Raw genomic sequence first — 27505 nt, forward strand, 5'->3', positions numbered from 1 at the left:
AGTCCACTGTGTGCAGGAACACAGCAGAACACAACAGACCCCGAGTGTGACCGAGTCCACTGTGTGCAGGAACACAGCAGAACACAACAGACCCCGAGTGTGACTGAGTCCGCTGTGTGCAGGAACACAACACAACAGAACAGTCCCCGAGTGTGACTGAGTCCGCTGTGTGCAGGAACACAACAGAACAGACCCCGAGCGTGACCGAGTCCGCTGTGTGCAGGAACACAACACAACACAACAGACCCCAAGCGTGACTGAGTCCGCTGTGTGCAGGAACACAACACAACAGACCCCGAGCGAGACCGAGTCCGCTGTGTGCAGGAACACAGCAGAACAGACCTCGAGCGTCACGGAATGCACACAGTGATCCTGGAGGGTGGGGTGCATGTGTGGCAATGGGAGGCCTGGCCTGAGGCGCCGAGCTGGTGGGAACCTGAATGCGGAAGAGCCTGGCCCCACGGTCCCAGCTGCCCGGGTGGGGTGGCTGCGGTCATGTGTTCTTGCAGGGTTCATGGCTCGCTGTGACATTGGATGGTCTGTGTGTGTCACTGTGATCAGATGTGGATGTAACCCCACTGCGGTGGAGCCTGTCAGGGACACAAGAGCCAACAGAGCGAGAACCCAGCGGCCAGGGTAGGGACAGCTCGACTTGCAGGAGGGTCAGGCCACATTGGATCATGACTTGAAGCAGAGCATGGTGGTCCCTGGGTTCACACCACCGTAGTGAGCAGATACAGATGTGAAGGGGAGAGGAGATGCACGTCCCAAACAGAGGAATTCCACCCTCCAGAACGCCTGGCTCCCGGCAGGCTGTGCAGAGCAACTGAGCACTTTTCTCTTTATTCTTTCTTTTTTGTTGTTGCTTTTTTGAAACAAGGTCTTGCTCCTTTGCTCAGACCAGAGTGCAGTGGCACGATCTCAACTCATTGCAGCCTTGACCTCCCAGGCCCAAGTGATCCTCTCACCTCAGCCTCCCAAGTAGCTGGGACTACAGGCGCACACCACTGCATCTGGTTAATTTTTAAAACACATTTTATAGAGATGAGGTTTCACCATGTTGCCCAGGCTGGTCTTGAACTCCTGGGAGTGAGCCACTGCCCCCAACCCATTTATAACATTAAACCAAATTATCTTTAAGAAAAGTGGCCAGGTGCCTTGGCTTGCTCCTGTTATCCTAGCACTCTGGGAGGCCAAGGCGGGCAGATTGCTTGAGTCCAGGAGTTCAAGATTAGCCTGAGCAATGTGGTGAAACCCCGTCTCTACAAAAAATTTAAAAATTAGCCAGGTTGGCTGGGCGCGGTGGCTCATGCCTGTAATCCCAGCACTTTGGGAGGCCGAGGCGGGTGGATCACGAGGTCAGGAGATGGAGACCATCCTGGCCAACATGGTAAAACCCCGTCTCTACTAAAAATACAAAAATTAGCCGGTGTGGTGGTGGGTGCCTATAGTTCCAGTTACTCAGGAGGCTGAGGCAGGAGAATCACTTGAACCCGGGACGTGGAGGTTGCAGTGAGCTAAGATCGCACCACTGCCCTCCAGCCTGGGCGACAGAGTGAGACTCCATCTAAAAAGGCCGGGTGCAGTGGCTCACGCCTGTAACCCCAGCTCTTTGAGAGACCAAGACGGGCGGATCACGAGGTCAGGAGATCGAGGCCATCCTGGCTAATAAGGTGAAACCCCGTCTCTACTAAAAATACAAAAAAATTAGCCAGGCTTGGTGGTGGGCACCTGTAGTCCCAGCTACTCGGGAGGCTGAGGCAGGAGAATGGCGTGAACCCAGGAGGCGGAGCTTGCAGTGAGCCGAGATCGCACCACTGCACTCCAGCCTGGGCGACAGAGCAAGACTCCGTCTCAAAAAAAAAAAAAAAAAGCCAGGCATGGTGTAATTGGACTGTGGTCCTGGGAGATGGAGGCTGCAGTGACCTGACATCACACTGCTGCACTCCAGTCTGGGCAACAGAGTGAGACCCTATCTCAAAAAATTAAAGTTAGGTGAGGCTGGGTACTGTTTACACCTGTAATCCCAGCACTTTGTGGGGCTGAGGCAGGCAGATTGCTTGAGGTCAGGGGTTCCAGACCAGCCTGGCCAACATGGCAAAACCCTATCTCTACTGAAAATACAAAAATTAGCTGGTCGTGGTGGCTCACGCTTGTAATCTCAGCTACTTGGGAGGCTGAGGCAGGAGAATCACTTGAACCCAGGAGGCAGAGGTTGCAGTGAGCCAAGATCACAACACTGCACTCCAGCCTGGGCGACAGAGTGAGACCCCATCTTAAAAAAAAAAAAAAAAGAGTTATAAATGGTATTCCATTAGGCACTTGCACTGTGATTAGAATTACAGCACAATTCTTGCAGTAGCAAAGATGTTATAAAAACTCGTTCAGAAAACATACATGCTTCTCTGGTGGCGTTTTACAGCCGTCTTGACTTGGAGACGTTTGTCAGCCAGGCCAGGTGGGAGGGCTGGTCCCATGCAGGGGGTCCAGGCTGCGTCCGCTAGGGCCGTGGCTGCTGTGCAGGTCACCCCAGAGGGGCTGGGATAGCTGGGCGTGGCCTCCCAGGAGCTGACTGAGGTCCTACCCAGTGTGGCGGGGGCCTTTTCCTCCTTGGGACCCTGCTGTTCTCAGGTGGTACACTGGGGTCTGGAAGGGAGGGAGGATGGAGACACAGGTTGAGGTTGGGTGCACACGCCCGCCTTCTCCCCCGGGATAGACGCCACGGGCGTCCAGAGCTGCAGGATTTGCTCCATTTGTGAAGTGCCCTCCTGGAGTCCCGAGGGGTAGTGTGGTTACACCTGCAGTCCCTGGACGGCAGGGGCCGGCCTTGGAGCCCCTCCTGGGAGCTGTGCAGCCCGGGTTTGGTCGCGTTTCTCAGACGCCCCTGCCTTGCTGTTACAGACGGCCAATGGGAACGTGGAGGCCAAAGTGGTGTGCTTCTACCGGAGGCGGGACATCTCCAGCACCCTCATCGCCCTGGCCGACAAGCACGCAAGTGAGTCCGGCCTTCCCTGGGGTGCCCGCCTGGCGGGAGGGTCGGCTGGGGAGGGCTGGCGGGGTCCTTCTTCCCTAGGGCCCATCGGCGTCCTGGCCTCGTGGGGCCACCCTCTGCCCAACTCACTCTGGCGTCTCTTTTTCTCCCTTCCACAGTGGGCGGGGGTGTCCTGGCTCCGTTTCCTCGGGGGCTGGGTGAATGAAGTCCTTGCACGCCCCCTGGAGTGGTCTGTCTCTCACTGGCATCCTCTGCGAGCTTGTCATGGTGTGGCTGGGTGTGGGCATCATTGATCGAGGCTTCTTTTTCCCTTCTATGATGACTTCTGGAGACTTTCCAGGCTGGTGGGACCCTGCTGCCTGCACTTGCCAATGTCTCTCTCTTTTTAATTTTGCGGAGAGGCTTCTGTTGGGATTCTGAGTAGTGTTTTCAGGAAAGCAGTCCTCTCCTTATTCTTTACGATTCAAACCCAAGTTTAGTAATCTGGCTGGGAGGGGCTGCTGTGGCCAGCACAGCGTGTGGGAGGAAGCCACTGGCTGCATGGGAATGCCCTCAGCCTTGGGGGCCCAGCTTCTCCCCCGGGAACAGGTGCTCGCAGGTGGTGGAGTCTCCTGTGCCGGGGGATGTTGACTTCAGAGCCAGGAGCCAGAGGCACCCCCACGCCCTCCACATGCTACTGACACAGGGCCTGCCGAGCTGGGCCCCACCTGCACCAGACACAGTGTGGTACCCCACTGAGGCCCTTCATGTGTCGGTGGGGGCAGGCATGAGGGGCATTTTTGGCTTCCACTCTGACACATCATCTGGGGTGGGATCTGAGCCCAGGCTGAGGCTGTGGTCTGTAGGGTGACATTTCCCAGTAGGTGAGGCATGTGACTGCCCGGGTACCCGTGTCGCTGGGGTGGGCCAAGGTCCCACCTGTAGCCTCCCACGACCCCTAATGGGGTGAGGTCCAGGGACTGTGGGTTTGCGGTGGGTCGGGTGGGAGGACCCTGGCATCTTCTGCCCCGTCCCAGCGCTGTGGGTGAGGGGCAGGAAGTCAGCCGAGGCAACCTCCCCCTGCCCTGGGAGGGGCTTAGGGACAGGGCAGACAATCCTGCCACCGATGCCTTGTTCCTGAGCCTTTGCTGGGAGTCGGCCAGGGCAGGCGCTTGTGGAAGGAAGGTGTCCCTTAACCCCACTGCCTTGCCCACCGGACAGCTGGGACCTTTCCTCAGCAACCAGTGGATGCGGACGTGAGCTGCCCTGGGTCAGTGCAGCTGGGCCGGGCCCCCGAGCCTGGGTCCTCTCTGGACACTGGGCTGTGGGGCCTGTGGCTGGCCCAAAGGGAGCTGCCAGTTGACCATGGGCTTTCTCTGGCTTTGTGAGGAACTGGACTTCCTAGCTCTCTGCTCAGAGGAGGGGAGCGTTCAAGGTGGGGCATGGTGATCCTTGACCTCTGACCCCAAAGCCTGTGTACTCCACTGCTCCTTGGGCTCCAGGCACCAAGGAGGAGAGCTGGGGATGTTGAAGGTCCACAGGCTACACATTCTGGAGGGGCGTTTGGTGCGGCCCTTGGCCCTGCAGGTGCTGGGTGCCAGTCAGCAGCACGGCTGGCGGTTCTTAGTGTCGGAGGCTGGCCTATGTCGACTCTGCAGGGCTGGCCCGCTGGAGAAGCAGTGCCCAGGCTGAGCGGCCGCAGTGTGGCCCTGCCAGTCTGTGTGGCCTGGGGAGTCAGGCGCCACCGTTGAGTTGGGCATGTTTATGGTTGGCCCAGGGTGGATCCTGTCTCTGTCCTCTGGCACCTGGGGGCACAGTGTCCCTGCTCCAGAGAGCCTGTATCAGTGGTTTAGTGGTTTTTGAGGGTACTGTGGCCCCCTTGGCTGAGGTTCTGCTCTCAGACGCCCCAGAGGATGGCCTTTTGCTGGAAGAGCCCCAGAAGGGGACTCCAGACATAACGTGATTAGAGGTATCAGAGGGCAGGTTTTCCAGAAGGGCCTCGTTGGGGCTGATAGGACTGGGCGGAGAGCAGTGTCCCAGCTCGAGCACTGGCCCCCCAGGTACACAGCACAGCCCCTTTGGACGGTGCTCCCTGGAAAGCTGCGTGGCGGCCCCTCTGCAGGGCGTTCCTATGAACTGAGAGCAGGCATCATGGGTGATGGGTCTGCCGCTGGTCCAGGGACTCAGAGCGCGGCCCCACTCTTGCCTGGCGGCTGGGCCTTGTGGTGATTCTGCAGGGCCCACACCCCCCGGGGTTGTGTCAATCTGTGTGTTTCTCCTGCTTCTCTGTGAGCTCATGGCAGCCAGGGTGAGGCCCCCAGCTGATCCCAGGGACAGGTGTGAGGACACTCTGGGAGGCCTCTGGCTCTCCCACGTCACTGCCTCCACCCAGCCCCTGCTGGGGCGTCCAGCCCACAGTGCAGGCCTCAGGGTGGAGGGTAGACACCCGCCAGGCTGCACTGTGGCCCCTGCGGCAGAGAAGCCCTCCCCCCGGCAGGGCTGTGAGCATGAAGCCTTTCTCAGGACAGAATGACAGGGAGAGGGGAACGTCCCTCCTCAGAGGAGGGCGTGGGGGCCCTGGAGACCACAGCCAAGAGTGGGAGTGAGGGCACAGCCTGGGCCTCATGCTTAGGGGTGTATCCAGGGTCTGAGGGAGGGTTCAGAGTGTGAGGGGTGCAGGGTACACTAGCCAGCCCCACCTCCTGCCTGGGTGTTTCTGCCTGTTGAGGGTCTTCTGAGGAGCTGTAGGCCCACCTTGCCCACATCTCCGACAGGCTGCACCACAGAGCCCTGTTCTGCTGACCGGGACACTGGTGAGATGGGAGTTTCGGAGCCGCTGTGGGCTTCTGTCCAGGCTGGGTCAGTGCTCGGATGGGGCCTGGCATAGGGCGGGTGTGAACAAAAGCCAGCCTCTGGTCTGGGGCTGGTGTGTGGGCCTCTGGGCCCTGGTGATGTCTGAGTTCAGGGTGCAGTTTGCTCGTGGGTCCCCAGAAGTGGGAGCGAGTGAGATGTGTTGGCCTGGGATGCGAGGACTGGGGCTGTCCTGGTCGGCCCTGCCCTGTTCTATGGACCGGGAGGAGGTGAGGCTCAGCCGGCAGACACCCCAGGCTTTTGAGGCCCAGATAGGGCCCGCCCAGAACAGGCCCAGCATGGCTGCTCCCAGCCTCAGTCTTAGCTGTTGGCGCCTGGGAGGGCCCAGAGGAGCCAGGACTTCCTGCAGGCACCACAAGGGGGCCGCAGAGAGCGAGCAGCCCGGCTGGCTGTGGTCCCGTCTGGGGACCTCGGGCTCAGAGAGCCGGCAGGGCGCTGAGCGGGATGAGTGGCCCACTGGCGGCCGGTGCTGAGCGTGCGAGGGGCGGTGGGGAGCACCACTGCACGCCCCCATTTTGGGTGTTATAAGACCCTACTTGGGTTCCTAGCACAGGGCAGGAATCCCCATGCTGCTGGCCCGTGCCCGGCCCCGGTCTCATCTGGACAGCCTGTTCTGGGAAGCCCCAGTGGAGTGGGGGCAGGGGTGGCCTCTGGACAGGGGCCCTCCACAGCCAGGCTTGTCTGGGCTCTTCCCAAAGAGGCTTGGCACTGGGTGGATGGGCAGCCAGAGTGGGGGGACGTCGAGGCCCAGATGATCTTCAACCGGGTGGTCTTCATGCCCCACCGGGAGGCCTGCGGCCCCCGTTCTGCCCTGCCCCCTGGCGGCACAGCCCTCGGTCCGGGCCCTGGGCAGGGAGCAGGCCGCAACCCTGTGCTGACGGTGCTGCCGGGTGCTGTCTGTCTGTTATATAGCCCTGTCAGTCTGCTATAAGGCCGGACCGGGGGCGGACAACGGCGAGGAAGGTAAGAGCCCTCCTGTCTGTGTTCCTGGGCTGGGGGCGGCAGCGCCGCTGAGGGACAGAGTTTGGGCGGGCCGCCTGCATGCCTGTGCCCTGCGCCCGGCCGGCCCGGCTGAGGAGGGGCCCTCCCTTGTGTCCGGCCCACGGCCCAGGCTTGGTGCGGCCCCGGCCTGAGGGTGACCTGCTGGTGTGGGAGGTCTGTGGTGGGCTGTATGGGGCTGTCTGGCCACGAGATGGGGACGGACAGAGGGCGGCTGCCCCTCGCCCTCCTGGCCTGGGCTCTTGGCAGCCGCCGACTCCCCCGCTCCTCTTGCTCTTGCTGCTGCTTCTGGGGCTGGCCCGGACCTTGTTCTCCCTCCTCCTTCCATCTTCATGCCCTGGGGAATCTGGGCCTTTAGGGTGCCTGGACTTAAAGGGCACGTGGGCACCAGAGTGTCTGCAGGGGTACCTGCCAAGGAGCCGCTGGGCCGCCATAGGGTGGGGCAGTGGGACAGTGTCCGGCAGCAGGAGGAGGCAGGCCTCCCAGGACTGGGCCTCCTGTGTGCTGGCGCCAGGTGGGGCCGGTGGGGTGGGCCTTGGTCTGGCAGTGTGCGTCTGCCGCGGTGCTGACAGGGGCTCCTTGTCCTTCAGGGGAAATAGAAGAGGAAATGGAGAATCCGGAAATGGTGGACCTGCCTGAGAAACTAAAGCACCAGCTGCGGCATCGGGAGCTGTTCCTCTCCCGGCAGCTGGAGTCTCTGCCCGCCACGCACATCAGGTAGCCCCCAGCAGCTCCCGCCCTGGGCCCCTCGGGCTGCCCTCGCCTTTCCAGCCTGCCCGTCCTTCTCTTCCAGGGGCAAGTGCAGCGTCACCCTGCTCAACGAGACCGAGTCGCTCAAGTCCTACCTGGAGCGGGAGGTGAGGCCCAGCCCAGCCTGGTCTGCCGCAGCCAGTCCTGGGCCACTGTTTCCTCTACCTATGACCTCTGCTGGCCTGGGCGGCGGAGACGATTTTCCCTCCTCCCTCTAGGCCCAGGCTGTTCTGGGGGAAGCGGGGATTGCGTCCTGACTGTCACTTCCAGGTGTCCTGGTGTGTGGCCGCCCCCACCCTACGCGTCCAGAGTTGTGGGCCAGGAGCTTGGAGCTCTTTCCTCTTGCCACTGCCACCCAGACAGCCAGCGAGGGGAGGTCCCCCTGGGGAGGGTGTGGCTGAGGCAGGTGGGGGCAGGGGCCACCTGAGTCTTCGCAGGAGTCTTGGCTGGTCTCTCCTGGGCGGTGGGCAGAGTCCTGGTAGGCCCACCTTGGGGGTCACTGTGATTATACGGTGTTACCAGGTGATTCTTATCTGGGGGTCACCTGTGATTATACGGTGTTAACCTGCCGTATAGCATCCCCCAAGGCGTGACAACCAAAAAATGTGTCCCGACAATGCCATACATCCCTGGGGAGCTGTGTCGCCTGACGGAGAGCGGTGGCACTGAGGCTGCTGTGAGATCCAGCGAACGGGAGGGTTGGGTTTTCTGAGGCCACGTGGGGGCAAAAGCGTCTGGAGCGTGTTGGTTCCCTGGAGTGCCTGTCACAGTTGCAGGGGACACCTGCCAAGGGGCAGGCGCATCTCCAGGCCTAGGGCTTGGCCTCCCACGGGCTCTGCTGCCACCTGGCTGGAGTCTTGTGACCTGAACACCCCCAGCGTGTCCAGTCAGCTCAGATGCAGGTTGCTGGATGCGGCCCCCACCCTGCCCATCCCAGGGGGGCTCATCTCTGTCGTGGCCATTGGCGCTCTGGCATGGGCTCTGAAGGATCCAGGATGGCCACGGTGTGTCCCAAGCTCAGCCCTGCACTACCTCTGTGGCCCCGGTCCCCATTCCCACCACACAGCCTGGAAACAGGCGTGAAGGGCGACAGTGGCTCAGCTAGGGCTGTGGTCGTGCCTTAGCTCAGAGTCATGAGCAGGCAGAGAAGAGCAGGCAGGGCTTGGCCTGGGGTCGTAACACATGCGTGGAGCATGGGCAGGGCTCGAACCCTCTCAGGCTGCCAGACCAGCTTCCCAGAAGGCTGAGCCACAACATGCTGGGCGGGAGCAGAGTCTGTGGGGGTCGCTGTGAAGGCTTCCACTCAGGAATGAGGAGTGCCCTTATTGACAGAGCCACACAGAGAGGGTGAGACTGCAGAAATGTATCTGTGGGCACAGAAAATGTTTGTTAGCAAAAAAGGCCCGTGAGGAAGCAGCAGGTGCAGTGACAAGCCTGTCTGCACTGTGTCTGCCCAGAAACGGCCGGGTCCATGCTCGCCGGGGACAAAACAGGCTGCTCAGGCACCCTGAAACCCTCCTGCTGCACGATGCAGCCCTTCCCCCCTTTTTCTTTTTCTTTTTTTGTTTCTTTTTTTTTTTTTTTTGAGACAGAGTTTCGCTCTTGTTGCCCAGGCTGGAGTGCAGTGGCGCGATCTCAGCTCACTGCAACCTCCGCCTCCCGGGTTCCAGCGATTCTCCTGTCTCAGCCTCCCGAGTAGCTGGGATTACAGACGTGTGTCACCATGTCCGGCTAATTTTTTGTATTTTTAGTAGAAATGGGGTTTCACCATGTTAGCCGGGCTGGTCTCAAACTCCCGACCTCAGGTGATCATCCCGCCTCTGCCTCCCGAACTGTTGGGATTACAGGCATGAGCCACTGCGCCCAGCCACTTCCCTCTTCTTTCTTACCTGGGGTTTCTGAACAGCCCCAATATGGGAATTTAATGTAACAGGCTCAGGGTGAGTATACTTAGCACCTGGCAGAAGCTTGTGCCACTGGCCCCTGGGCGATCGTGCCCCTGCCTCGCCTCAAATAACCCTCCCTGATGAAGTCCTGATAAACACAGGCTCATGTCACAGATAAGCAAGAGTGCAGAAACAGCACACAGCAGTCACAGACACACCCAGGCCCTGGCCAGTGGCGCAGTCCGGCACCAAATAGAAACCACTTGTGTTTATTAATTTAAAGAAACAGGCCGGGTACAGTGGCTCGTGCCTGTAATCCCAGCACTTTGGGAGGCCGAGGCCGGGGGAATCACTTGAGCTCAGGAGTTCAAGAGCAGCCTGGGCATCATAGTGAGACCTCACCTCTACAAAAGTAAAAAACATTAGCCAGGCGTGGTGGTGCACACTTACTGTTGTCCCAGCTACTCAGGAGGCTGAGGTGGGAGGATTGCTTGAGTCAAGAGGCGGAGGCTTCACTGAAGCAAGATCGCACCACTGTACTCTAGCTTGGGTGATAGAGCAAGACCCTATCTCCAAAAAAAATAAAAGATCCAGGCAGAGTAGGAGCTGAGGCTGAGGCTGGCAGCTGGCCTCTGGATAGTCGTGTCAGTTCAAGAGGACGAAGGCCCTGAAGCATGGCTCGTGGTCACACATGGAGCAGGTGTCATGCTGGACTTTAAAGGTAGCTCTTGAAAGAAAACACGCAGAGTGGCTTTCAGAATAGGAGAGACAGGGAAAGCGGGTAAGGGCTGGAAAAGACGACCCACAGGAATCAGGAGGATGACCTGGAAACGGGAGGGTGACTGGACGCCAGGCACACATGCAGAAGAAAGTGCAGCCCTGGCTGAGGCCAGGTGCTCAGGCTGGGACTCCAGGGTCAGGCCCGGACAGGCCTCCTTCAAAAATCATCAGAACCAGCCCAGTGCAGGACACACAATGCCAGACAGCAAAAGGTTGGCAAAGGCCATGTCCTGGAAATGCCATCCCAGAGGCAGCCTGGGGGCCCTGGTGTGAGGTTGCCTGAGATGGAGTGCTGGCGGGAAGGGCCGCGCCTGCTGCGCGGGTGGCGGCCGGCGGCGCTGAGCCTGGAATGCTCCGTAGCGCTCCAGCGGTGGCCGCTCCTCCAAGGTTGTGCCCAGAACTCCTGATTTCTGTTGCTCTTAAACACCTTGGATAAGTTACATCTTCACATTGCTGCTGCTGATAGGGATGGTTTTGTAGCCGGGCATAGCACACGCCTGTAGTCTCAACTACTTGGAGGCTGAGGTGGGAGGATCACTTGAACCCAGGAGGCGGAGGCCACAGTGAGCTGTGACTGCACTGCTGCACTCCAGCCTGGGCGACAGAGCGAGACCATGTTTCGAAAAAGGAAAATAAGTCTGCTGGGCGCAGTGGCTGACGCCAGTAATTCCAACACTTTGGGAGGCCGAGGTGGGTGGATCACCTGAGCTCAGGAGTTTGAGAACAGCCTGGCCAACATGGTGAAACTCTGTCTCTACTGAAAATACAAAATATTAGCTGGGTGTGGTGGTGGGCACCTGTAATCCCAGCTACTTGGAAGGCTGAGGCAGGAGAATTGCTTGAACCCGGGAAACGGAGGTTGCAGTGAGCCGAGATCACGCCATTGCACTCCAACCTGGGCGACAAGAGCGAAACTCTGCCTCAAAAAAATAAAAAGGCAAATAAGTCATGGTTTTTGGGCTGTAGCCATATCCACCCTGCCTTGGTAAAGGCTTGTGGAGCCTGGCCCCACCCCTGCAGCTGCTCATTGGCCCTGCCTCTGCTGACCCTCGGCATGTCTCCTCCGTGCAGTGTCATGGGGCAGGTGCATCCCCCAGTGACCCTTGAGGCCCCGCTGTAGGCTCCTCCCGGGCATGGCCAGGAGCTGTGGGGGCTCCTGTGCCCTCCCTCCCTCCTGCGCCCTCCCTCCCTCCTGCGCCCATGTCGCCCCACAAGAGCTCTGGGTAAGACCCTCCCAGCAGCCCGGCCGTGCTGACGCCTCTCTGACCCTCCCAGCAGCCCGGCCACGCTGACGCCTCTCTGACGCCTCTCTGACCCTCCCAGCAGCCCGGCCGTGCTGACGCCTCTCTGACCCTCCCAGCAGCCTGACTGCTGACGCCTCTCTGTCTCCTGTGGTGTTTTCCAGGATTTCTTCTTCTATTCTCTAGTCTACGACCCACAGCAGAAGACCCTGCTGGCAGATAAAGGAGAGATTCGAGTAGGAAACCGGTACCAGGCAGACATCACCGACTTGTTAAAAGAAGGTAGGGTGGGCCGCCCTAGGCATGGAGCCCTCTGTCCTGTCCTGCCGGGTGACACACTGGGTGAGAGGAGGCTGGGACACGGCCGTGTCAGTGATTCATGTGTGACTGGGGGCGGCAGGTGTAGGCCTGGGCTCTGTCCACGTGGGTGATGCGTGTAGGCTGGTGTCCCGGAGCCTTCCCCAACCCACTCCTGGTGGTGGTGGGGTTCTGGGGAAGCCCCAGACCCTCAGGCAGGACGTGGTGATCAGCTGTCCTTGCACAGTGACACCTGGTTTCCTTCTGGCAGTTGTTTTTCTTTTTCTTTTTTTTCAGACGGAGTCTCGCTCTGTTGCCCAGGCTGGAGTGCAGTGGGGTGATCTCGGCTCACTGCAACCTCCGCCTCCCAGGTTCAAGCGATTCTCCTGCCTCAGCCTCCCGAGTAGCTGGGATTACAGGCGCCTGCCATCACGCCCGGCTAATTTTTTTATTTTTAGTAGAGATGGGGTTTCACCGTGTTGGCCACGTTGGTCTTGAACTCTTGACCTCAGGCCTCCCAAGGTGCTGGGATTACAGGCGTGAGCCACCGAGTCTGGCCTTGGCAGTTATTTTTCATTACTTTTTCTTTTTTTTGGACAAGGTCTGGCTCTGTCGCCCAGGCTGGAATGCAGTGGTGCAATCACAGCTCACCGCAGCCTCGACCTCCCAGGCTCAGATGATCCTCCCACCTCAGCCTCCTCAGTAGCTGGAACTACAGGCGCGCACCACCACACCCCCCTAGTTTTTTTGTATTTTTATTAGAGACAGGGTTTCGCCATGTTGCCCAGGTTGGTCTCAAACCCCTGAACTCAAGTGATCTACCTGCCTCGACCTCCCAAACTGCTGGGATTACATGTGTGAGCCACTGCGCCTGGCCTCATTTGTTAAAGTTCTTTTTGCCTCCAGAAATTTTCTTCTGTGTGAATCTGCCCACGTTTCTTGTCTTGCCTGTGGGTGCCCCACCCTTGAGGCCTGGTGGGGCCGTGGAGCTCCGACACAGTGCTCACCCCGGATGCAGGCGGCCTCCTCCCTCCACCGGGTGCTTCGGTAGCCCTGGTGGGAGGTCCTGGGGCTCACTGTCCCCTTCTCAGCCCTGTCCCTCATCTCCCCGCTGGGCAAGGCCACGAGGCTGCCCTCGAGACGCAGGGCTCTGCCCCCGAGGGTGGGCGGGGACTCGCCTCCCTGCTTGCAGTTGTGATCAAGGCGTTTCGTGCTTGTCCTGTTTTGGTTTGTTTTGAGAGCGGGTCTTGCTGTGTCGCCCAGGCTGGACTTGAAGTCCTGGGCCCCAGCAATCCTCAAGCCTCAGCCTCCCGAGTAGCTGGGGCTGTTTCGTGTTCTTCTTGATTGTCCGTAAGGTGCTGGTGCGTCTCACAGGTGGCTGGGTGTGCCACCTCCTCCAGGCAGCTGTGGGCTCCAGCATTGGGCTCGTGGGCCTGCTACATTGCAAGCATCTGTGCTCTGGGAGGCGCTGGGCAGTGGGGGAAGACCCCCACGTCTCTCCAGGCACACAGGGCACATTGAGGGCTGGGCCTGGGGAGGAGGCCTCTATGATGAGGCCTGTGGGTCGGAGCCTGGGGAGGCCGCTGTGCTGAGGCCCGGCCTGTGGGTCTGAGTGTGGGGAGGCCACTGTGCTGAGGCCTGTGGGTCTGAGCGTGGGGAGGCCACTGTGCTGAGGCCTGTGGGTCTGAGCGTGGGGAGGCCACTGTGCTGGGGCCTGTGGGTCTGAGCGTGGGGAGGCCACTGTGCTGGGGCCTGTGGGTCTGAGCGTGGGGAGGCCGCTGTGCTGGGGCCTGTGGGTCTGAGCGTGGGGAGGCCGCTGTGCTGGGGCCTGTGGGTCTGAGCGTGGGGAGGCCGCTGTGCTGGGGCCTGTGGGTCTGAGCGTGGGGAGGCCGCTGTGCTGGGGCCTGTGGGTCTGAGCGTGGGGAGGCCGCTGTGCTGGGGCCTGTGGGTCTGAGCGTGGGGAGGCCGCTGTGCTGGGGCCTGTGGGTCTGAGCGTGGGGAGGCCGCTGTGCTGGGGCCTGTGGGTCTGAGCGTGGGGAGGCCGCTGTGCTGGGGCCTGTGGGTCTGAGTGTGGGGAGGCCGCTGTGCTGAGGCCTGTGGGTCTGAGCGTGGGGAGGCCGCTGTGCTGAGGCCCGGCCTGTGGGTCTGAGCGTGGGGAGGCCGCTGTGCTGAGGCCCGGCCTGTGGGTCTGAGCGTGGGGAGGCCGCTGTGCTGAGGCCCGGCCTGTGGGTCTGAGCGTGGGGAGGCCACTGTGCTGAGGCCTGTGGGTCTGAGCGTGGGGAGGCCACTGTGCTGGGGCCTGTGGGTCTGAGCGTGGGGAGGCCACTGTGCTGGGGCCTGTGGGTCTGAGCGTGGGGAGGCCACTGTGCTGGGGCCTGTGGGTCTGAGCGTGGGGAGGCCACTGTGCTGAGGCCTGTGGGTCTGAGCGTGGGGAGGCCGCTGTGCTGAGGCCTGTGGGTCTGAGCGTGGGGAGGCCGCTGTGCTGAGGCCTGTGGGTCTGAGTGTGGGGAGGCCACTGTGCTGAGGCCTGTGGGTCTGAGCGTGGGGAGGCTGCTGTGCTGAGGCCTGGCCTGTGGGTCTGAGCGTGGGGAGGCTGCTATGCTGAGGCCCGGCCTGTGGGTCTGAGCGTGGGGAGGCCGCTGTGCTGAGGCCTGTGGGTCTGAGCGTGGGGAGGCCACTGTGCTGAGGCCTGTGGGTCTGAGCGTGGGGAGGCCACTGTGCTGAGGCCTGTGGGTCTGAGCGTGGGGAGGCCACTGTGCTGAGGCCTGTGGGTCTGAGCGTGGGGAGGCCGCTGTGCTGAGGCCTGTGGGTCTGAGCGTGGGGAGGCCGCTGTGCTGGGGCCTGTGGGTCTGAGCGTGGGGAGGCCGCTGTGCTGAGGCCTGTGGGTCTGAGCGTGGGGAGGCCGCTGTGCTGAGGCCTGTGGGTCTGAGCGTGGGGAGGCCGCTGTGCTGAGGCCTGTGGGTCTGAGCGTGGGGAGGCTGCTGTGCTGAGGCCTGTGGGTCTGAGCGTGGGGAGGCTGCTGTGCTGAGGCCTGTGGGTCTGAGCGTGGGGAGGCCGCTGTGCTGAGGCCTGTGGGTCTGAGTATGGGGAGGCCGCTGTGCTGAGGCCTGTGGGTCTGAGCGTGGGGAGGCCGCTGTGCTGAGGCCTGTGGGTCTGAGCGTGGGGAGGCCGCTGTGCTGAGGCCTGTGGGTCTGAGCGTGGGGAGGCCGCTGTGCTGAGGCCTGTGGGTCTGAGCGTGGGGAGGCTGCTGTGCTGAGGCCTGTGGGTCTGAGCGTGGGGAGGCTGCTGTGCTGAGGCCTGTGGGTCTGAGCGTGGGGAGGCCACTGTGCTGAGGCCCGGCCTGTGGGTCTGAGCGTGGGGAGGCTGCTGTGCTGAGGCCTGTGGGTCTGAGTATGGAGAGGCCACTGTGCTGAGGCCTGTGGGTCTGAGCGTGGGGAGGCCTCTGTGCTGGGGCCTGGCCTGTGGCCTCCAGGGTGCCCTGCTATCATGCCAGGGTCTCCCAGCCTGGGGCTGTCTTGCCTTTCTGGCCTGGCCAAAGGTGAAGGCCTGGCAGCCGCACCCAGGTGGAAAGGCAGAGTCCGTGGCTGGGAGACAGGTGAGAACACAGATCACATGAGGGCCAGAGAGTGAGGAGCCGTCTCAGGTCAGAGGCCCTCACCTGGCGCATCTGTACCTTCAGCCTGGGGCCAGTGGGCCTGGCAGGAGAATGGGCCTTGAGGTGCCCCCATCTTACCATGCACACCTGGAGAGACCTGGCGGAGCTCTGCAGGGTCTGGGGCGATGGGACTAAGGGTCCACAAGCCCGAGCCAGCCGCAGGAGCCGGCCTCCTCTCCCCACGCTGCCTTCCCCGCTGCCCTGCCATTCCTTGGCTTTTGGGCCGCTGGTGCAAGGACCAGGGATCCTACCAGCTGGTGTGGGGCCGGGACGTGGCGGCCAGAGCTTTCCCCACCTCCGAGAGGCTGTGTCCCTCTTGAGTGATGGAAAATTGCACACTAGTTGTGCACCTGCCTTTAGTGCGTTTGAAATGTCAAAGGGAGTGCGACCATCATGACCAGCGGTGCGCATACACGGAGGCACCATGGCTTGTGTGGGTCACACCAAGGCTCAGCTTCTTGGCCGTCAGGGAGCTGGGCCCCAGCTTCCCCAGGGTACCCCTGAGCCAGGTGAGGAGTCCACACCAGGCTGAAGACCCCCCAGCCCGCCTTGCTGGTTCACACAGCCCCAGGCCCTGGCTGACCCCGTCCTCTGAGTCTGGCCAGGCATTGTTTCCTAGAGGCCACATGGCCTGACCCTCCCTGGACACACGGCCCAGGATGTCCAGCCCTTGGGGCAGGGTCTGGGAGCCAGTGCCCCTTAGCGAGGGATAGCATTTTCTTGGGGACTTTCTAGTCTCAAGAGCTCTCTCCATGCTGGACCTGCAGCCGGGCGCCCCAGTGGAGGGCGGCCCCGCACTCCGTGGTCCTTGGTCTGGAACCTCGGTGCTGCCCAGGGCTGGAGGGGAGCCGCCTGCAGAGTCTGAGCCTGGCACCCTGCACTGAGCTATGGAGGCGGCTGAGAGGTGGACAGAGGACAATTGTGGAGCTCTTTCTCCAAGTCTTCCCCCAGGAGTCAGGCTCAGCCATGCTCAGACACACATTCTCCTGAGGGTGTCTCCCAACACCACGGTCTTGTTTTTTGGCGAGTAAAAGGCTGTTTCGTCAGAAACCCTCCTGGCCCTGGCTGACTGCCGGCGTCAGGTGGCCTCTTCACCAGCCTTGAATTCTCCATCCTCCCAGCTCCCAGAAGCCAGGAAACAACTGGTGACTCCAGAGGCACGCCCACTCCCTGGCCCCCGGCTCTGGCTGTGCCAGGCTTCGCAGCAGCTGCCCCAGAAACCCCCAGGGTGGAAGAGGGGCCAGGAGGGAGCCTGTGCCCCCAGAAGGTCCCTGGAGGTGGTCTGCCTGCTGCTGTGACGTGGCAGGGCCCTCTTGCAACAGCATGTGAATCCAAGTATCTCAAAATAAAAAGCTTGGGCCGGGCATGGTGGCTCACGCCTATGATCCCAACACTTTGGGAGGCCAAAGGCGGATGGATCACCTGAGGTCAAGAGTTCGAGACCAGCCTGGGCAACATGGTGAAACCCCGTGTCTACTGAAAATACAAAAATTAGCTGGGCATGGTGTCAGTGCCTGTGGTCCCAGCTACTCAGGAGGCTGAGGCAGGAGAATCGCTTGAACCTGGGAGGCGGAGGTTGTAGTTAGCCAAGATCGTACCACTGTATTCCAGCCTGGGCGACAGAGTGAGACTCCGTCTCAAAAAAAAAAATATATAATATAAATAAATAAATAAAAAGGCTTGATTTAAATTTACAAACCAACCTTCCCATCTCTTGTGGCCACAGTTCTTGGAGCCCTGCATTCTGGGTGGGCTGGGAGGCCCCTTGCATGTGCACCCCAGCCCTGGGTTGAGAGGCCACTGTGTGCCTGTGTGTGCAACAGCCTCCGTCCAGCCTTGCACCCTGGCCTCACCTATGGGGCCCTGCAGCCCTTCCCCCTCCCCATCCCAGCAGCTCCCTGCACCCGGGGAGGAGAGGCGCGACCCGGCGCGCCGTGGGACCCTGTCTCAGAAAGGCCACACTTCCTCCCTGTAGGCGAGGAGGATGGCCGAGACCAGTCCAAGCTGGAGACCAAGGTGTGGGAGGCGCACAACCCACTCACAGACAAGCAGATTGACCAGTTCCTGGTGGTGGCCCGGTGAGTCCTGCTCCCGGGCAAGGCCAGCAGGGGTGGTGCCTGGAGCTTCTGTTCTCCCTGCCCCGTGGTGGGTGTTGGGGACGTGACAGTCTTGGATCCCATATCCCAACAAGAAGCCCATGCACTGCAGCCCTGAGACCCCCGGTAGCAGTTCCCAGAGAGGCTCAGGAGTGCTGGGTCCAGGCCCTTCATTAAATAGAAGGGCGGCCCTTTTGTGGGGCAGGCCTGTGTGCCCGCCCACGTGTCACTAATGGGGCTTTCCCAGGATGGGCCAGAGGTGCTTTCCCACTCCTGGGCCACTGGGAGCAAGTGGGCTGGGCCTGGTCAGGGAGCACAGCAGCTGCAGCCCGGGCAGACCCCTGGGGCAGGGCGAAGGCCGAGGCCCAGGAGAGGACCATGCACCTTCCCTGCCAGCAGCCTGGGAGGTGGAGAAAACCCCAAAAGAAGCCCCAAGGCGGCTGCCAATCTATCGGGATGCCCTCAGTTAGACGCACGTGGGTTCTGGGGTGGGTGCTGGGCCCTACTCTGCAGCCTGGGGCCCAAGACACAAGGAGTCCTCGCCACCTGCGGGCTGCTCCCTGCGATGCTCATGCAGTTTGTCCCTGCTGCCCCTGGCGCCTGGAGAGCTGTGTGCCTGGGGGGAGTCCGCGCTGCCCGTGGCCCCTGGTCCCTGGTCCCTGGCGCCTGGGGAGCTGTGTGCCTGGGGGAAGTCCGTGCTGCCCATGGCCCCTGGTCCCTGGTCCCTGGGGAGCTGTGTGCCTGGGGGGAGTCCGTGCTGCCCATGGCCGCTGGTCCCTGGCACCTGGGGAGTGGTGTGCCTTGGGGGAGTCCGTGCTGCCCGTGGCCCCTGGTCCCTGGCGCCTGGGGAGCGGTGTGCCTGGGGGGAGTCCCTGCTTGGCCGACACTGTGGTCAGCGCATCTCCTTTCCCCAGCTCTGTGGGCACCTTCGCACGGGCCCTGGACTGCAGCAGCTCCGTCCGGCAGCCCAGCCTGCACATGAGCGCCGCAGCTGCCTCCCGAGACATCACCCTGGTAAGTGGGCCCAGGGCGGGACAGCTGAGACCTGGGGTGACCCATGGCCCAGAGTGGCTGCGCCCTTCCTCCTACCAGGGCCCAGCACCTGCCCCAGGTATTCAGGACCCCTGCAGAGGTGCTGTCCCACCTGGACTGGCCTTTCCTATCCACCCCAAACTCGGCCAGACTGTGCTGAGGGTGCAGGGAGGGTTGTGCTGCTGGGCCTGCAGTAGGGGATCCTTGAGGTACTGAGGGAGGGGGTACCGTGCCACAGGTGCAGGAAAAGCCACCTTGGCCCGGGTGACCCTGCTGTCTCCTGCCGCAGTTCCACGCCATGGATACTCTCCACAAGAACATCTACGACATCTCCAAGGCCATCTCGGCGCTGGTGCCGCAGGGCGGGCCCGTGCTCTGCAGGGACGAGATGGAGGAGTGGTCTGCATCAGAGGCCAACCTTTTCGAGGAAGCCCTGGAAAAATATGGGAAGGATTTCACAGACATTCAGCAAGATTTTGTGAGTACCGTGGGTGGCGATGGGGGAGTGGCTGGCCGTGCCCATCTCCAGGTAGGCTGTGGGGGTGTGGGGTCCACATCCCCTCTGCCCTGAGGGAGCCTGTCCTGCACCCTGATTCCCTGTGTGGAGCTGCATGAGTTCTGTCTCAGCTGCGCTCGGCCGCCATAGTCCTTCCTGTCACACTGGTTCAGCAGACAGGCATGGGGGCGCTGGTGGGGCCTGGGCATAGAGAGCCATGCTCCTGCCACCATTGCGTGTTGAGGATAAGGGTTGGCCCAGGTGACGGAGGCCAGGGTATCCTCACGGAGACTTTCCCTTCCTTGCTGCCCCCTCCAGCCCCAGGCTTGGTTTTGCTTTGTTTTTGACTAAGCTGAACCTCTTGACTCCTCATGTCCTTGTTTTCTGTCTCACGTGAGTTTAGCCCAGCAGCAGGCCTAGAGAGTCTTCATGGCGTGGGGTCTCCCTTCCCTGTACCTCCACCTCAGGACCCCCACCCTCCAACCGTCAGCCCTCCTAAAATACTTGTAAATTAATCTGTTAGAAGAGCATCCCTATGTGGAGGTGGTGGGGCCCCCGACCATCAGCCCTGGGGAGGTGGAGACTGTGGCAGGGCAGGGAGGAGCCCCAAAGGGGCCGGGACACAGCGGGGTGGCTAGTGTCTGATGAAAGCACCATCCGGGCAGCAGCGCACAGGCCAGCGCAGCAGAGACTGGAGACACATCTGGAATTCGGAAGAAACAAACATGGGGTTGGGTAGGGTGCCTAGACCTGAAGAGGAGGAGGGACAGCAGCCAGCTGTGAGGCTCCCGAGGACGCATCTGCTGGGGGCAGGAGTGCAGCTTTGTGTGGGGGCCTCTGGCCAAGGGGAGAGCTTGGCCGGGCGGGAGGAGTCCCTGACTGTCCCTGGGGCCAGCGGCCTCTCCAAGGCGGATACGGATCTCTCCAGGCTTAAAAACAAACCAAGATGAGCAGAACATGTTCAGACAAGAGGACGAGGGCTAGAAACAAAATTCACCAACTAGGCTCAGACCAGGGCAGAATTTGAGGGAGACCCTGCTGCACATGGTTCCAGCGGAGGAGACCCCAGTGCTGAGCCCACGTGATGCCTAGCGAGGCAGCGCTCAGGGGGCTGCGGCTGCGGGGCCGTGCCCAGGTGCGGTCTCGGGGGGCTGCGGCTGCGGGGCCGTCCCCAGGCGCGGTCTCGGGGGGCTGCGGCTGCGGGGCCCTGTCCAGGCGCGGGGATGGGAGGCTGCAGCTTCGGGGCTGTGTCGAGGGAGCAGGCCCCGCTCTCCTTCCTGCCAGATGCAGTGGACCAGACTGAGGAACTACCTGAACCCTTTACTTAATAAGACAGGTTTCTTAAATCCATGCCACAGCCCGGGCGCAGTGGCTCACGCCTGTAATCCCAGCACTTTGGGAGGCCGAGGCAGGAGGATCATGAGGTCAGGAGATCAAGACCATCCTGGCCAACATGGTGAAACCCCATGTCTACTAAAAATACAAAAATTAGTCGGGCATGGTGGCAGGCTCCTGTAGTCCCAGCTACTCAGGAGACAGAGGCAGGAGAATCACTTGAACCCCCGGGGGTGGAAGTTGCTGTGAGCCGAGATCGCACCACTGCACTCCAGCCTTGGGCGACAGTGCGAGACTCTGTCTCAAAAACAAAAATGGCTGAGATGGCCGGGCATGGTGGCTTATGCCTATAATCCCATTTGGGAGGCCGAAGTGGGTGGACCACTTGAGGTCAGGAGTTCGAGACCAGCCTGGCCAACATGGTGAAACCACGTCTGTACTAAAAATACAAAAATTAGCCGGGTGTGGTGAGAGGTGCCTGTAGTCCCAGCTACTCAGGAGACAGAGGCAGGAGAATTGCTTGAACCTGGGAGGCAGAGGTTGCAGCGAGCCGAGATTGTACTACTGCATTCCAGCCTGGGTGACAGAGCGAGACTCCGTCTCAAAAACAAAAAAACGGCTGAGATGGAGGCTGGGTTGTCAGTGCCACCTCGGCAAGATCTCGACCTTGACCTTGTGCCAGCTCCTCTTCCCCTGGCGTCACTGTGTTTTGGCATCTGGCGGAGGGACCTGCTTCATCAGCTGCCCTCTGCACCTGCCTGCCAGCAGGGGCCTGGCCTCCGTGCACCAAGCACACCTCGCCCTCTGACCTCCCGCCCCCTCTGTGGCCTTCTGGCCGCAGCCCTGCCCCTGCCCGCATGTGCCTGCCTCCTGCCCCTTCCTGCTTGTGTGACACGCCTCCTCCCACCCAGCTCCCGTGGAAGTCGCTGACCAGCATCATTGAGTACTACTACATGTGGAAGACCACCGACAGATACGTGCAGCAGGTGAGCCCGCCCGCCACTCAGTGCCCGGGGTGTGCCGCCTCCGCATCCTGCGCCCCATCCTCTCCCAGCAGGTGGGCGTGCACTGCTGCAGCAGGAGGGGAAGGAAGACTCCTGAGTCCCTGGCCCGGCTGGGTGCTCTCCTCTCCGTAGCCTCCAGCCTGTCTGCACTGCAGCCCCAACCTGGGCCTAGCCTGCTGACCTCTGACCTTCTCTTTTGTTTTAAGAAACGCTTGAAAGCAGCTGAAGCTGAGAGCAAGTTAAAGCAAGTTTATATTCCCAACTAGTAAGTGTGCCCTCACAGCCGTCGTCCTCGTGGCCCTGGGGGCCAGGGAGGGTGGGCACAGGGTGCTGGGGCCAGGCGGGTCCCAAGGAAACTCAGGCTCAGAGGCTGGGAAAGTTGGGGCAGCCCCCGGGAGGGCGGCCCAGGGCTGGGGGGTTCTGGCTGCAGACGCAGTGGCCATGTCTCTGTCGTCCTGGCCTCCTGGTCAGTAAGGGGGCATTGGGATTCCAGCCCACACCGCCAGGGTTCAGTCCCTGAGCTGGGCTCCATGCTAGGGGGAGCATGGGGGCCTGGAGAACGGCTCAGACCTCAGCAGTGGCTCCCAGGAACTGAAAGGGGAGAAAGGAAGATCCCTGCCGAGGCCGAGGGGTGCGAGGACGTGGTTCTGGACAAGGGGTGGTCAGCCACGGTGCCTGCTGGGCACATGGGCCCTCGAGGTTTGTGCTCCTGCAGCTCCTCTCGTCTCTCCTTTCCCTCTTTAAGTAACAAGCCAAATCCCAACCAAATCAGCGTCAACAACGTCAAGGCCGGTGTGGTGAACGGCACGGGGGCGCCGGGCCAGAGCCCTGGGGCTGGCCGGGCCTGCGAGAGCTGTTACAGTAAGTGCCCTGGATGGCCGGGGGCACACCGCACGCCCGCCTGTGGGCCGTGGTGCCTGCGTTGGCCCTGAGGGCTCCAGCATGGCCCAGCCTGCGAGGGGCCCACTGACGATGGGGGCTGCGTCCCAAGGGTGTGGTTGGGAGAGCCTCGGGGAACGTGTGGGGGTGCCTGGCGGGTGGGGGCGGCCGGCGTGGGGGTGGCGGGGAATACTCTGACATCGCTGGTTCTGCTTAAGAATCCGTCTATTTCCAACTTTGTTGTCCGTAGCCACACAGTCTTACCAGTGGTATTCTTGGGGTCCCCCTAACATGCAGTGTCGTCTCTGCGCATCTTGTTGGACATATTGGAAGAAATATGGTGGCTTGAAAATGCCAACCCGGTTAGATGGAGAGAGGCCAGGACCAAACCGCAGTAACATGGTAAGGGGGGGGACACCCGCCCTGCCTGCCGTGAGCCTGTCGGCCACGCGGGTCCTCGGCCCCCGGTCATGGCGCTGTGTCGGGGCGGTCGCGCCCCCTTCCGCAGAGTCCCCACGGCCTCCCAGCCCGGAGCAGCGGGAGCCCCAAGTTTGCCATGAAGACCAGGCAGGCTTTCTATCTGCACACGACGAAGCTGACGCGGATCGCCCGGCGCCTGTGCCGTGAGATCCTGCGCCCGTGGCACGCTGCGCGGCACCCCTACCTGCCCATCAACAGCGCGGCCATCAAGGCCGAGTGTGAGTCACCCCAACGCCCCGCTTACTCTGTTCCTGCGGGTGGTGGGGAGAGAGCAGCAACCTTGGGGCCCAGCCTGTAGCCCCACTGGGAGTTCTGATCTCAGGGAGCCCCACGTCCTCCTCGGTGCTGACATGGCCGAGCCCAGTGAGGGCTCCCAGGTCAAGGCGCAGGCAGGGTCCCATGCTCCCCTGGGGGTGCCCCACCCCTCACACCGTGTGGTACCCCGCAGGCACGGCGCGGCTGCCCGAAGCCTCCCAGAGCCCGCTGGTGCTGAAGCAGGCGGTACGCAAGCCGCTGGAAGCCGTGCTTCGGTATCTTGGTGAGCAGCCAGGCGTGCTGGGGGGCTCCCAATGCTGCCTGCAGGCAGCTTCTCACCCAAGCTCATGCACTGGTGCTCCCAGCCTTCTCTAGCTGGGAGCTCCTGGACAGCCCCCCAGGGCCTGGAACTGTCCTTTTGGGGTACTCTGCACCGTGCCAGGCTCAGGCAGACCCACTGGGACCCAGGCTGCTCCCTGCTCCTGGGGTCGTGATGGGGCCCAGTGCGGAGTAGCGGCCGCCCTGTCTTCTGCGGGGCCAGCCTCCTCAAGGCACACCCGGGGGCTTCCCTGCCAGTCTCGCTACCCTGTTCCCTGTGTTCTGATCGTCCCTGGGGCCTGAGGGTCTGGGGTTTAGGTGGTGCACACCCCTGCCTGTAATACCATTAAGGCAGGGTCGTACCTGCTGCCTGCAGGGAGTATACTTCCTGAGCCACGCCCACTCCACAGGGGCAGCACTCAGGCCTCTGCACGCCCTCGGCAGGGGGAGGTGCACACCTGGCAAGCAGCCTCAGGCGGCGGGGGTTCCCTTGCCTTTGAGCATCTGAGGACACCCGAGAACCTCAGCCGGCTACCCTGGCCCAGCTGGAAGCAGCTTGGTGGCTGGGCCAGACATTTGTGGTGGCGGTAGGGGGCCTCCTCCATTTGCTGGGCTCGAGTGGGCTTGTGCATCTGCCCTCCCGACACAGGGTGACTGTCCTGAGAAGGACATTCCAGAGCCATGAGCCAAGTGTGCTCTGAGATTCAAGTGGCTTTGGCATTGCTCCCTGTTTGTGGTCGTGGCCCCTGTCCTGTGGGAAGAGGTGGCTGGTGTCAGGGCTGGTCCTCAGCAGCTGTGTCCCTGGCCAGGCTGGCTGGGTGGTTGGTTCACTGTCTGACCAGCAGCCAGCCCTCCACCAGCAGCTCCGGGGGCCTGGACGTGGGGGCTGTTTAATAGGCGTGCTGTGCTCACGGGCCTGTGTATGGATCCTGTTGTCCTGGGGCTGAGGGGCCTGGCCCCTGCCAGGTGGTCTCCCTGCTCTCTGGAAGCCCTGGGGTGCAGGACTGGCCTGGGCACACGCCTTGCCGAGGGCTCCTGGGCTCCTGGTTCTGTGGTGACCTCCCCACTTCCAGCCCAGTCAGGATGGGGCCTCAGGGGTGGGGGCCGCATGGGGCTTAGTTCCTGGGGGTATCCCGGAACCATGAGGGCTGGAGCCTGGGCCCGCCTGCCCCTCCCCTGCTGGGCAGAGGCAACTCGTTCTGCCTGTGTCATTCCCGGCAGAGACCCACCCCCGCCCCCCCAAGCCTGACCCCGTGAAAAGCGTGTCCAGCGTGCTCAGCAGCCTGACACCCGCCAAGGTGGCCCCCGTCATCAACAACGGCTCCCCCACCATCCTGGGCAAGCGCAGCTACGAGCAGCACAACGGGGTGGACGGTGAGTGGCCCCCTCGCCTGGTGAGTCCGGGCCTGCCCCGCCCGGTGAGTGTGGCCCTCCCCGCCTGATGAGTCCGGCCCGTCCCCGCCCGGGCACCCGCCGTGCGTGCTGACGCTGTCTTCTCTCCCTCTCTCCCACCCCGGCGCTGCCAGGCAACATGAAGAAGCGCCTCTTGATGCCCAGTAGGGGTAAGGCCTGGGGCCGCGGGCGGGCGCTGCGCCGGCCCCGCCCGTGATGCCTGTGCTGTGCTGCTGTGTGTCCCCGCGGCGGGCGGCCCAGGGCCCATGCTTGGGGCAGTCCACGTGAGCCAGGCCACAGCCCAGTTCCCTACATTCCTCCTGACATCACTGGTCCCTTGGTGAAGACCCCCCGAGCCCAGGCATCTGGCCCTCGGCCCCGTGGCCCCGCGCCCTGTCAGTGGACTGTCCTGGCACGTGTGGCCCTGGCGCCCCTGCCTGCGCTGTCTGCCATCGCGCTGTGACTGCCCGCATGCTGCCAGCCTCAGCTCGTGGGGCCGCCCGTGCTGTGCCTGCAATCCTTTCGTGCGCCTGCCAGGCGGGACAGTGGGGAGGGTGGTCGGGGGTGTTTGCGTGGGCCGTGGGCAACTGAGCTTGTACACACGGGCGCCTTCTGTCAGAGGACTGGCTCAGGTGCTCTGTGCCGGTTGCTTGGAGCAGGGGCTGCGGGACCCCAGGCCCCTTGGGGAAGAGTAGATAGGACCAGGCCTAGCATGAGGAGGCCAGGTGTGTGGGGCCTGGGTGTGCAAGTGCTGGGCCTGCCAGTGTGGATGTGCCTGGAGCCCCTTCCCCAGGCGGCTTTCACTGACGGTGCTGGCCAGGGCAGCAGGGCCGGTTTGGCGACCTGGAGGTGGATATGGGCAGTGGCTGCCCAGCCCAGCCAGCCCTGTCCCCTTGGGGCATTCTCTCGAGGCTGCTGGGTGTCCTGGCAGGCACGTCCTGTGGGGTTAGCACGCCGGCTGCAGCGCAGGGTGGGCCTGAGATCGGGTGCCGGGCCCCCCATCTCCACCTGTCTGGACACGCACCCCTGGCCTGTCCTTGCAGCTTCCTCCCGACAGCCCTTGGCGGTGTCTCTGTCTCGGCCCCAGCCCCCGCCCTCCCTTCCTGGGGCACCCTCCCAGCCATCTGGTATTGGGGCTGCCCCCATTGCCTAGTCCTGGGCCCAGGGCCAGCCCACTCTGGGCTGGCTTTACTTGTCTGTTCCTAATGGCGGGGCGTCCCAGGAACAGCCCCATAAGAGCTGGTAGAAACAGGAGGGAGTCCTTGTCAGCAGGCATCTTCGAGCTTTTTGTTTTGTTTTGTAAGAAGCGGTTAACCAGCAAGTTACATAAAAGCTTATTTGTTCCCACTGAATTTTCCACACGTCACACGTGAGTCCCAGCCGTGCAGTGCTTGTGAGGGAGCATCACCCCTTGCCGCCTGGCTGGGCGGGGCCCTGGGCTCAGAGGGGTCAGCCACAGAGGAAGCGCCTGTCCTGACGTGTAGCGGCCAGGACCTGGGCGCTGGAGAGGGGCCAGCTGGGTGAAGACGGCTCCCGGGGGCACTGGCGCACACGAGGTGGGGTCTCTGTCCAGCCTGGGTAGGCATGAGCTGAGCTCGAGCGAGGGCCCTGCCTGCCCACAGCACGGGGCCCCAGCGCTCTAACCCGGCCATTTGCCCGTGCAGCCTGTTGCGCTGTCCCCACCTGCGGGGCCTGCAGATGGCTGCGTGTGGCTCACTAACCTAAAGCATGTGTTTCTTCCCTCTGCTGTCCACCGCTCTGGTAGGCACTTACCTGGGTAAGTAGTTTTTGTGCTACTGGCCAGCCCTGGGCGCTGGGCCTTGGCTTGTGGCAGGTGCCCTGAGGTATGGCTGTTCCTGCTTGGGAGCGCCGCAGATCAGGCACCTGGGCCCCCACCTGACCCTGCCCGGCAGAGCTAAGCAAACTGGCAGGGAAAGGCTGACCCAGGGCTCCAGGGCCCCAGTTGGCTCCCAGGGGAGTGCCCCAAGTTAGGAGGCAACTGCAGGTGGGGAGGAGCTGGACAGGCCACTTCTGTTCCTTAAGGGATGGGCCTCAGCTAAGCAGCGTTTCTGGAGCTGGCAGGTTGCTCCGATGCCCCTGGGCCCTGGCACCTGACTGAGTATGACGTCCTGTCCTCTCTGAGCTGGTCCTGCTGGGAGCCGAGCCATCCTGGGACCAGCTCCCACATGCACACGCCCACACCTACAGGCAGGGCAGTGGGGAAGGGCAGTGAGTGGGGGAGGGCAGCAGCGGTCCTGGGCCCAGCTGGGGGTGACCAGGAGCATGGACCCCGCTTCTTGGCCCAACTCCCGCAGTGCCCCTTGGGCTCCTCACCCTGCACTGTGGGAAGTCAGAGGCCTCTGGCACCCCATCCCCAAGCACATGCCAGGGTGGCTGGGGCCCAGCCAGGGCAGTGGGTGGTGACCTGTTTCTGGCCGGGGCTGGCAGCTCTCTCAGAGCCTTAGGAAGAAGCCCGGCCTCCTGGTGGGGCAGTGCCGGCCACAGCATGGCTGCCCTGCAGAGGGGCTTGTGCCGCTGCTGGACTGACAGCCTTGCGAGGCTTTGCTTGTCTCGGCATGGCAGGCAAGTGGGTGGACAGCCCCGGCCCCTGTGCAGGGAGGTGACTGTCGGGTCCAAGGCTCCTGGCCGCCTGCCTGGAGCCCAAGCCAATGTGTCTCTTGCTGGCCAGAGAGCTGTGGGGCCACCAGGCGGCCCAGGACCCGGGGAGGTGAGGCCCCACGTCCCCCAGGCCCATCCTGGGTGTGGGC

At 62.4% G+C, this 27505-nt stretch overlaps 1 protein-coding gene across 15 annotated transcripts in view; it reads left to right on the forward strand.

Moving 5' to 3' along the window:
- The window catches only part of MTA1 (metastasis associated 1), a 52278-nt gene that overhangs the window by 23375 nt on the left and 1398 nt on the right, over positions 1 to 27505 (forward strand). For 2 of the 15 annotated variants that reach the window (XR_010151052.1, XR_010151049.1), the window contains exons 3-18: positions 2902 to 2995; positions 6755 to 6805; positions 7432 to 7558; positions 7635 to 7698; positions 11663 to 11780; positions 17426 to 17528; positions 18461 to 18560; positions 18868 to 19056; positions 21321 to 21395; positions 21620 to 21678; positions 22159 to 22274; positions 22590 to 22694; positions 22801 to 22990; positions 23221 to 23310; positions 24567 to 24719; positions 24872 to 24907. Coding sequence is in view for 9 of the 15 variants with exons in the window: in XM_016926858.3 (XP_016782347.1) it covers positions 2902 to 2995; positions 6755 to 6805; positions 7432 to 7558; positions 7635 to 7698; positions 11663 to 11780; positions 17426 to 17528; positions 18461 to 18560; positions 18868 to 19056; positions 21321 to 21395; positions 21620 to 21678; positions 22159 to 22274; positions 22543 to 22694; positions 22801 to 22990; positions 23221 to 23310; positions 24567 to 24719; positions 24872 to 24907 (1717 nt within the window). In the remaining 6 variants the exon portion in view is untranslated. Of the gene's footprint in view, positions 1 to 2901; positions 2996 to 6754; positions 6806 to 7431; positions 7559 to 7634; positions 7699 to 11662; positions 11781 to 17425; positions 17529 to 18460; positions 18561 to 18867; positions 19057 to 21320; positions 21396 to 21619; positions 21679 to 22158; positions 22275 to 22542; positions 22695 to 22800; positions 22991 to 23220; positions 23311 to 24566; positions 24720 to 24871; positions 27466 to 27505 lie in introns of all 15 variants that reach the window. The other 13 variants (XM_016926858.3, XM_054666346.2, XR_010151053.1 and 10 more) reach the window with 8 other exon arrangements.

Source organism: Pan troglodytes, chromosome 15 (genome assembly GCF_028858775.2).
Source record: "Pan troglodytes isolate AG18354 chromosome 15, NHGRI_mPanTro3-v2.0_pri, whole genome shotgun sequence".
Taxonomy (NCBI): Eukaryota; Metazoa; Chordata; class Mammalia; order Primates; family Hominidae; genus Pan; species Pan troglodytes.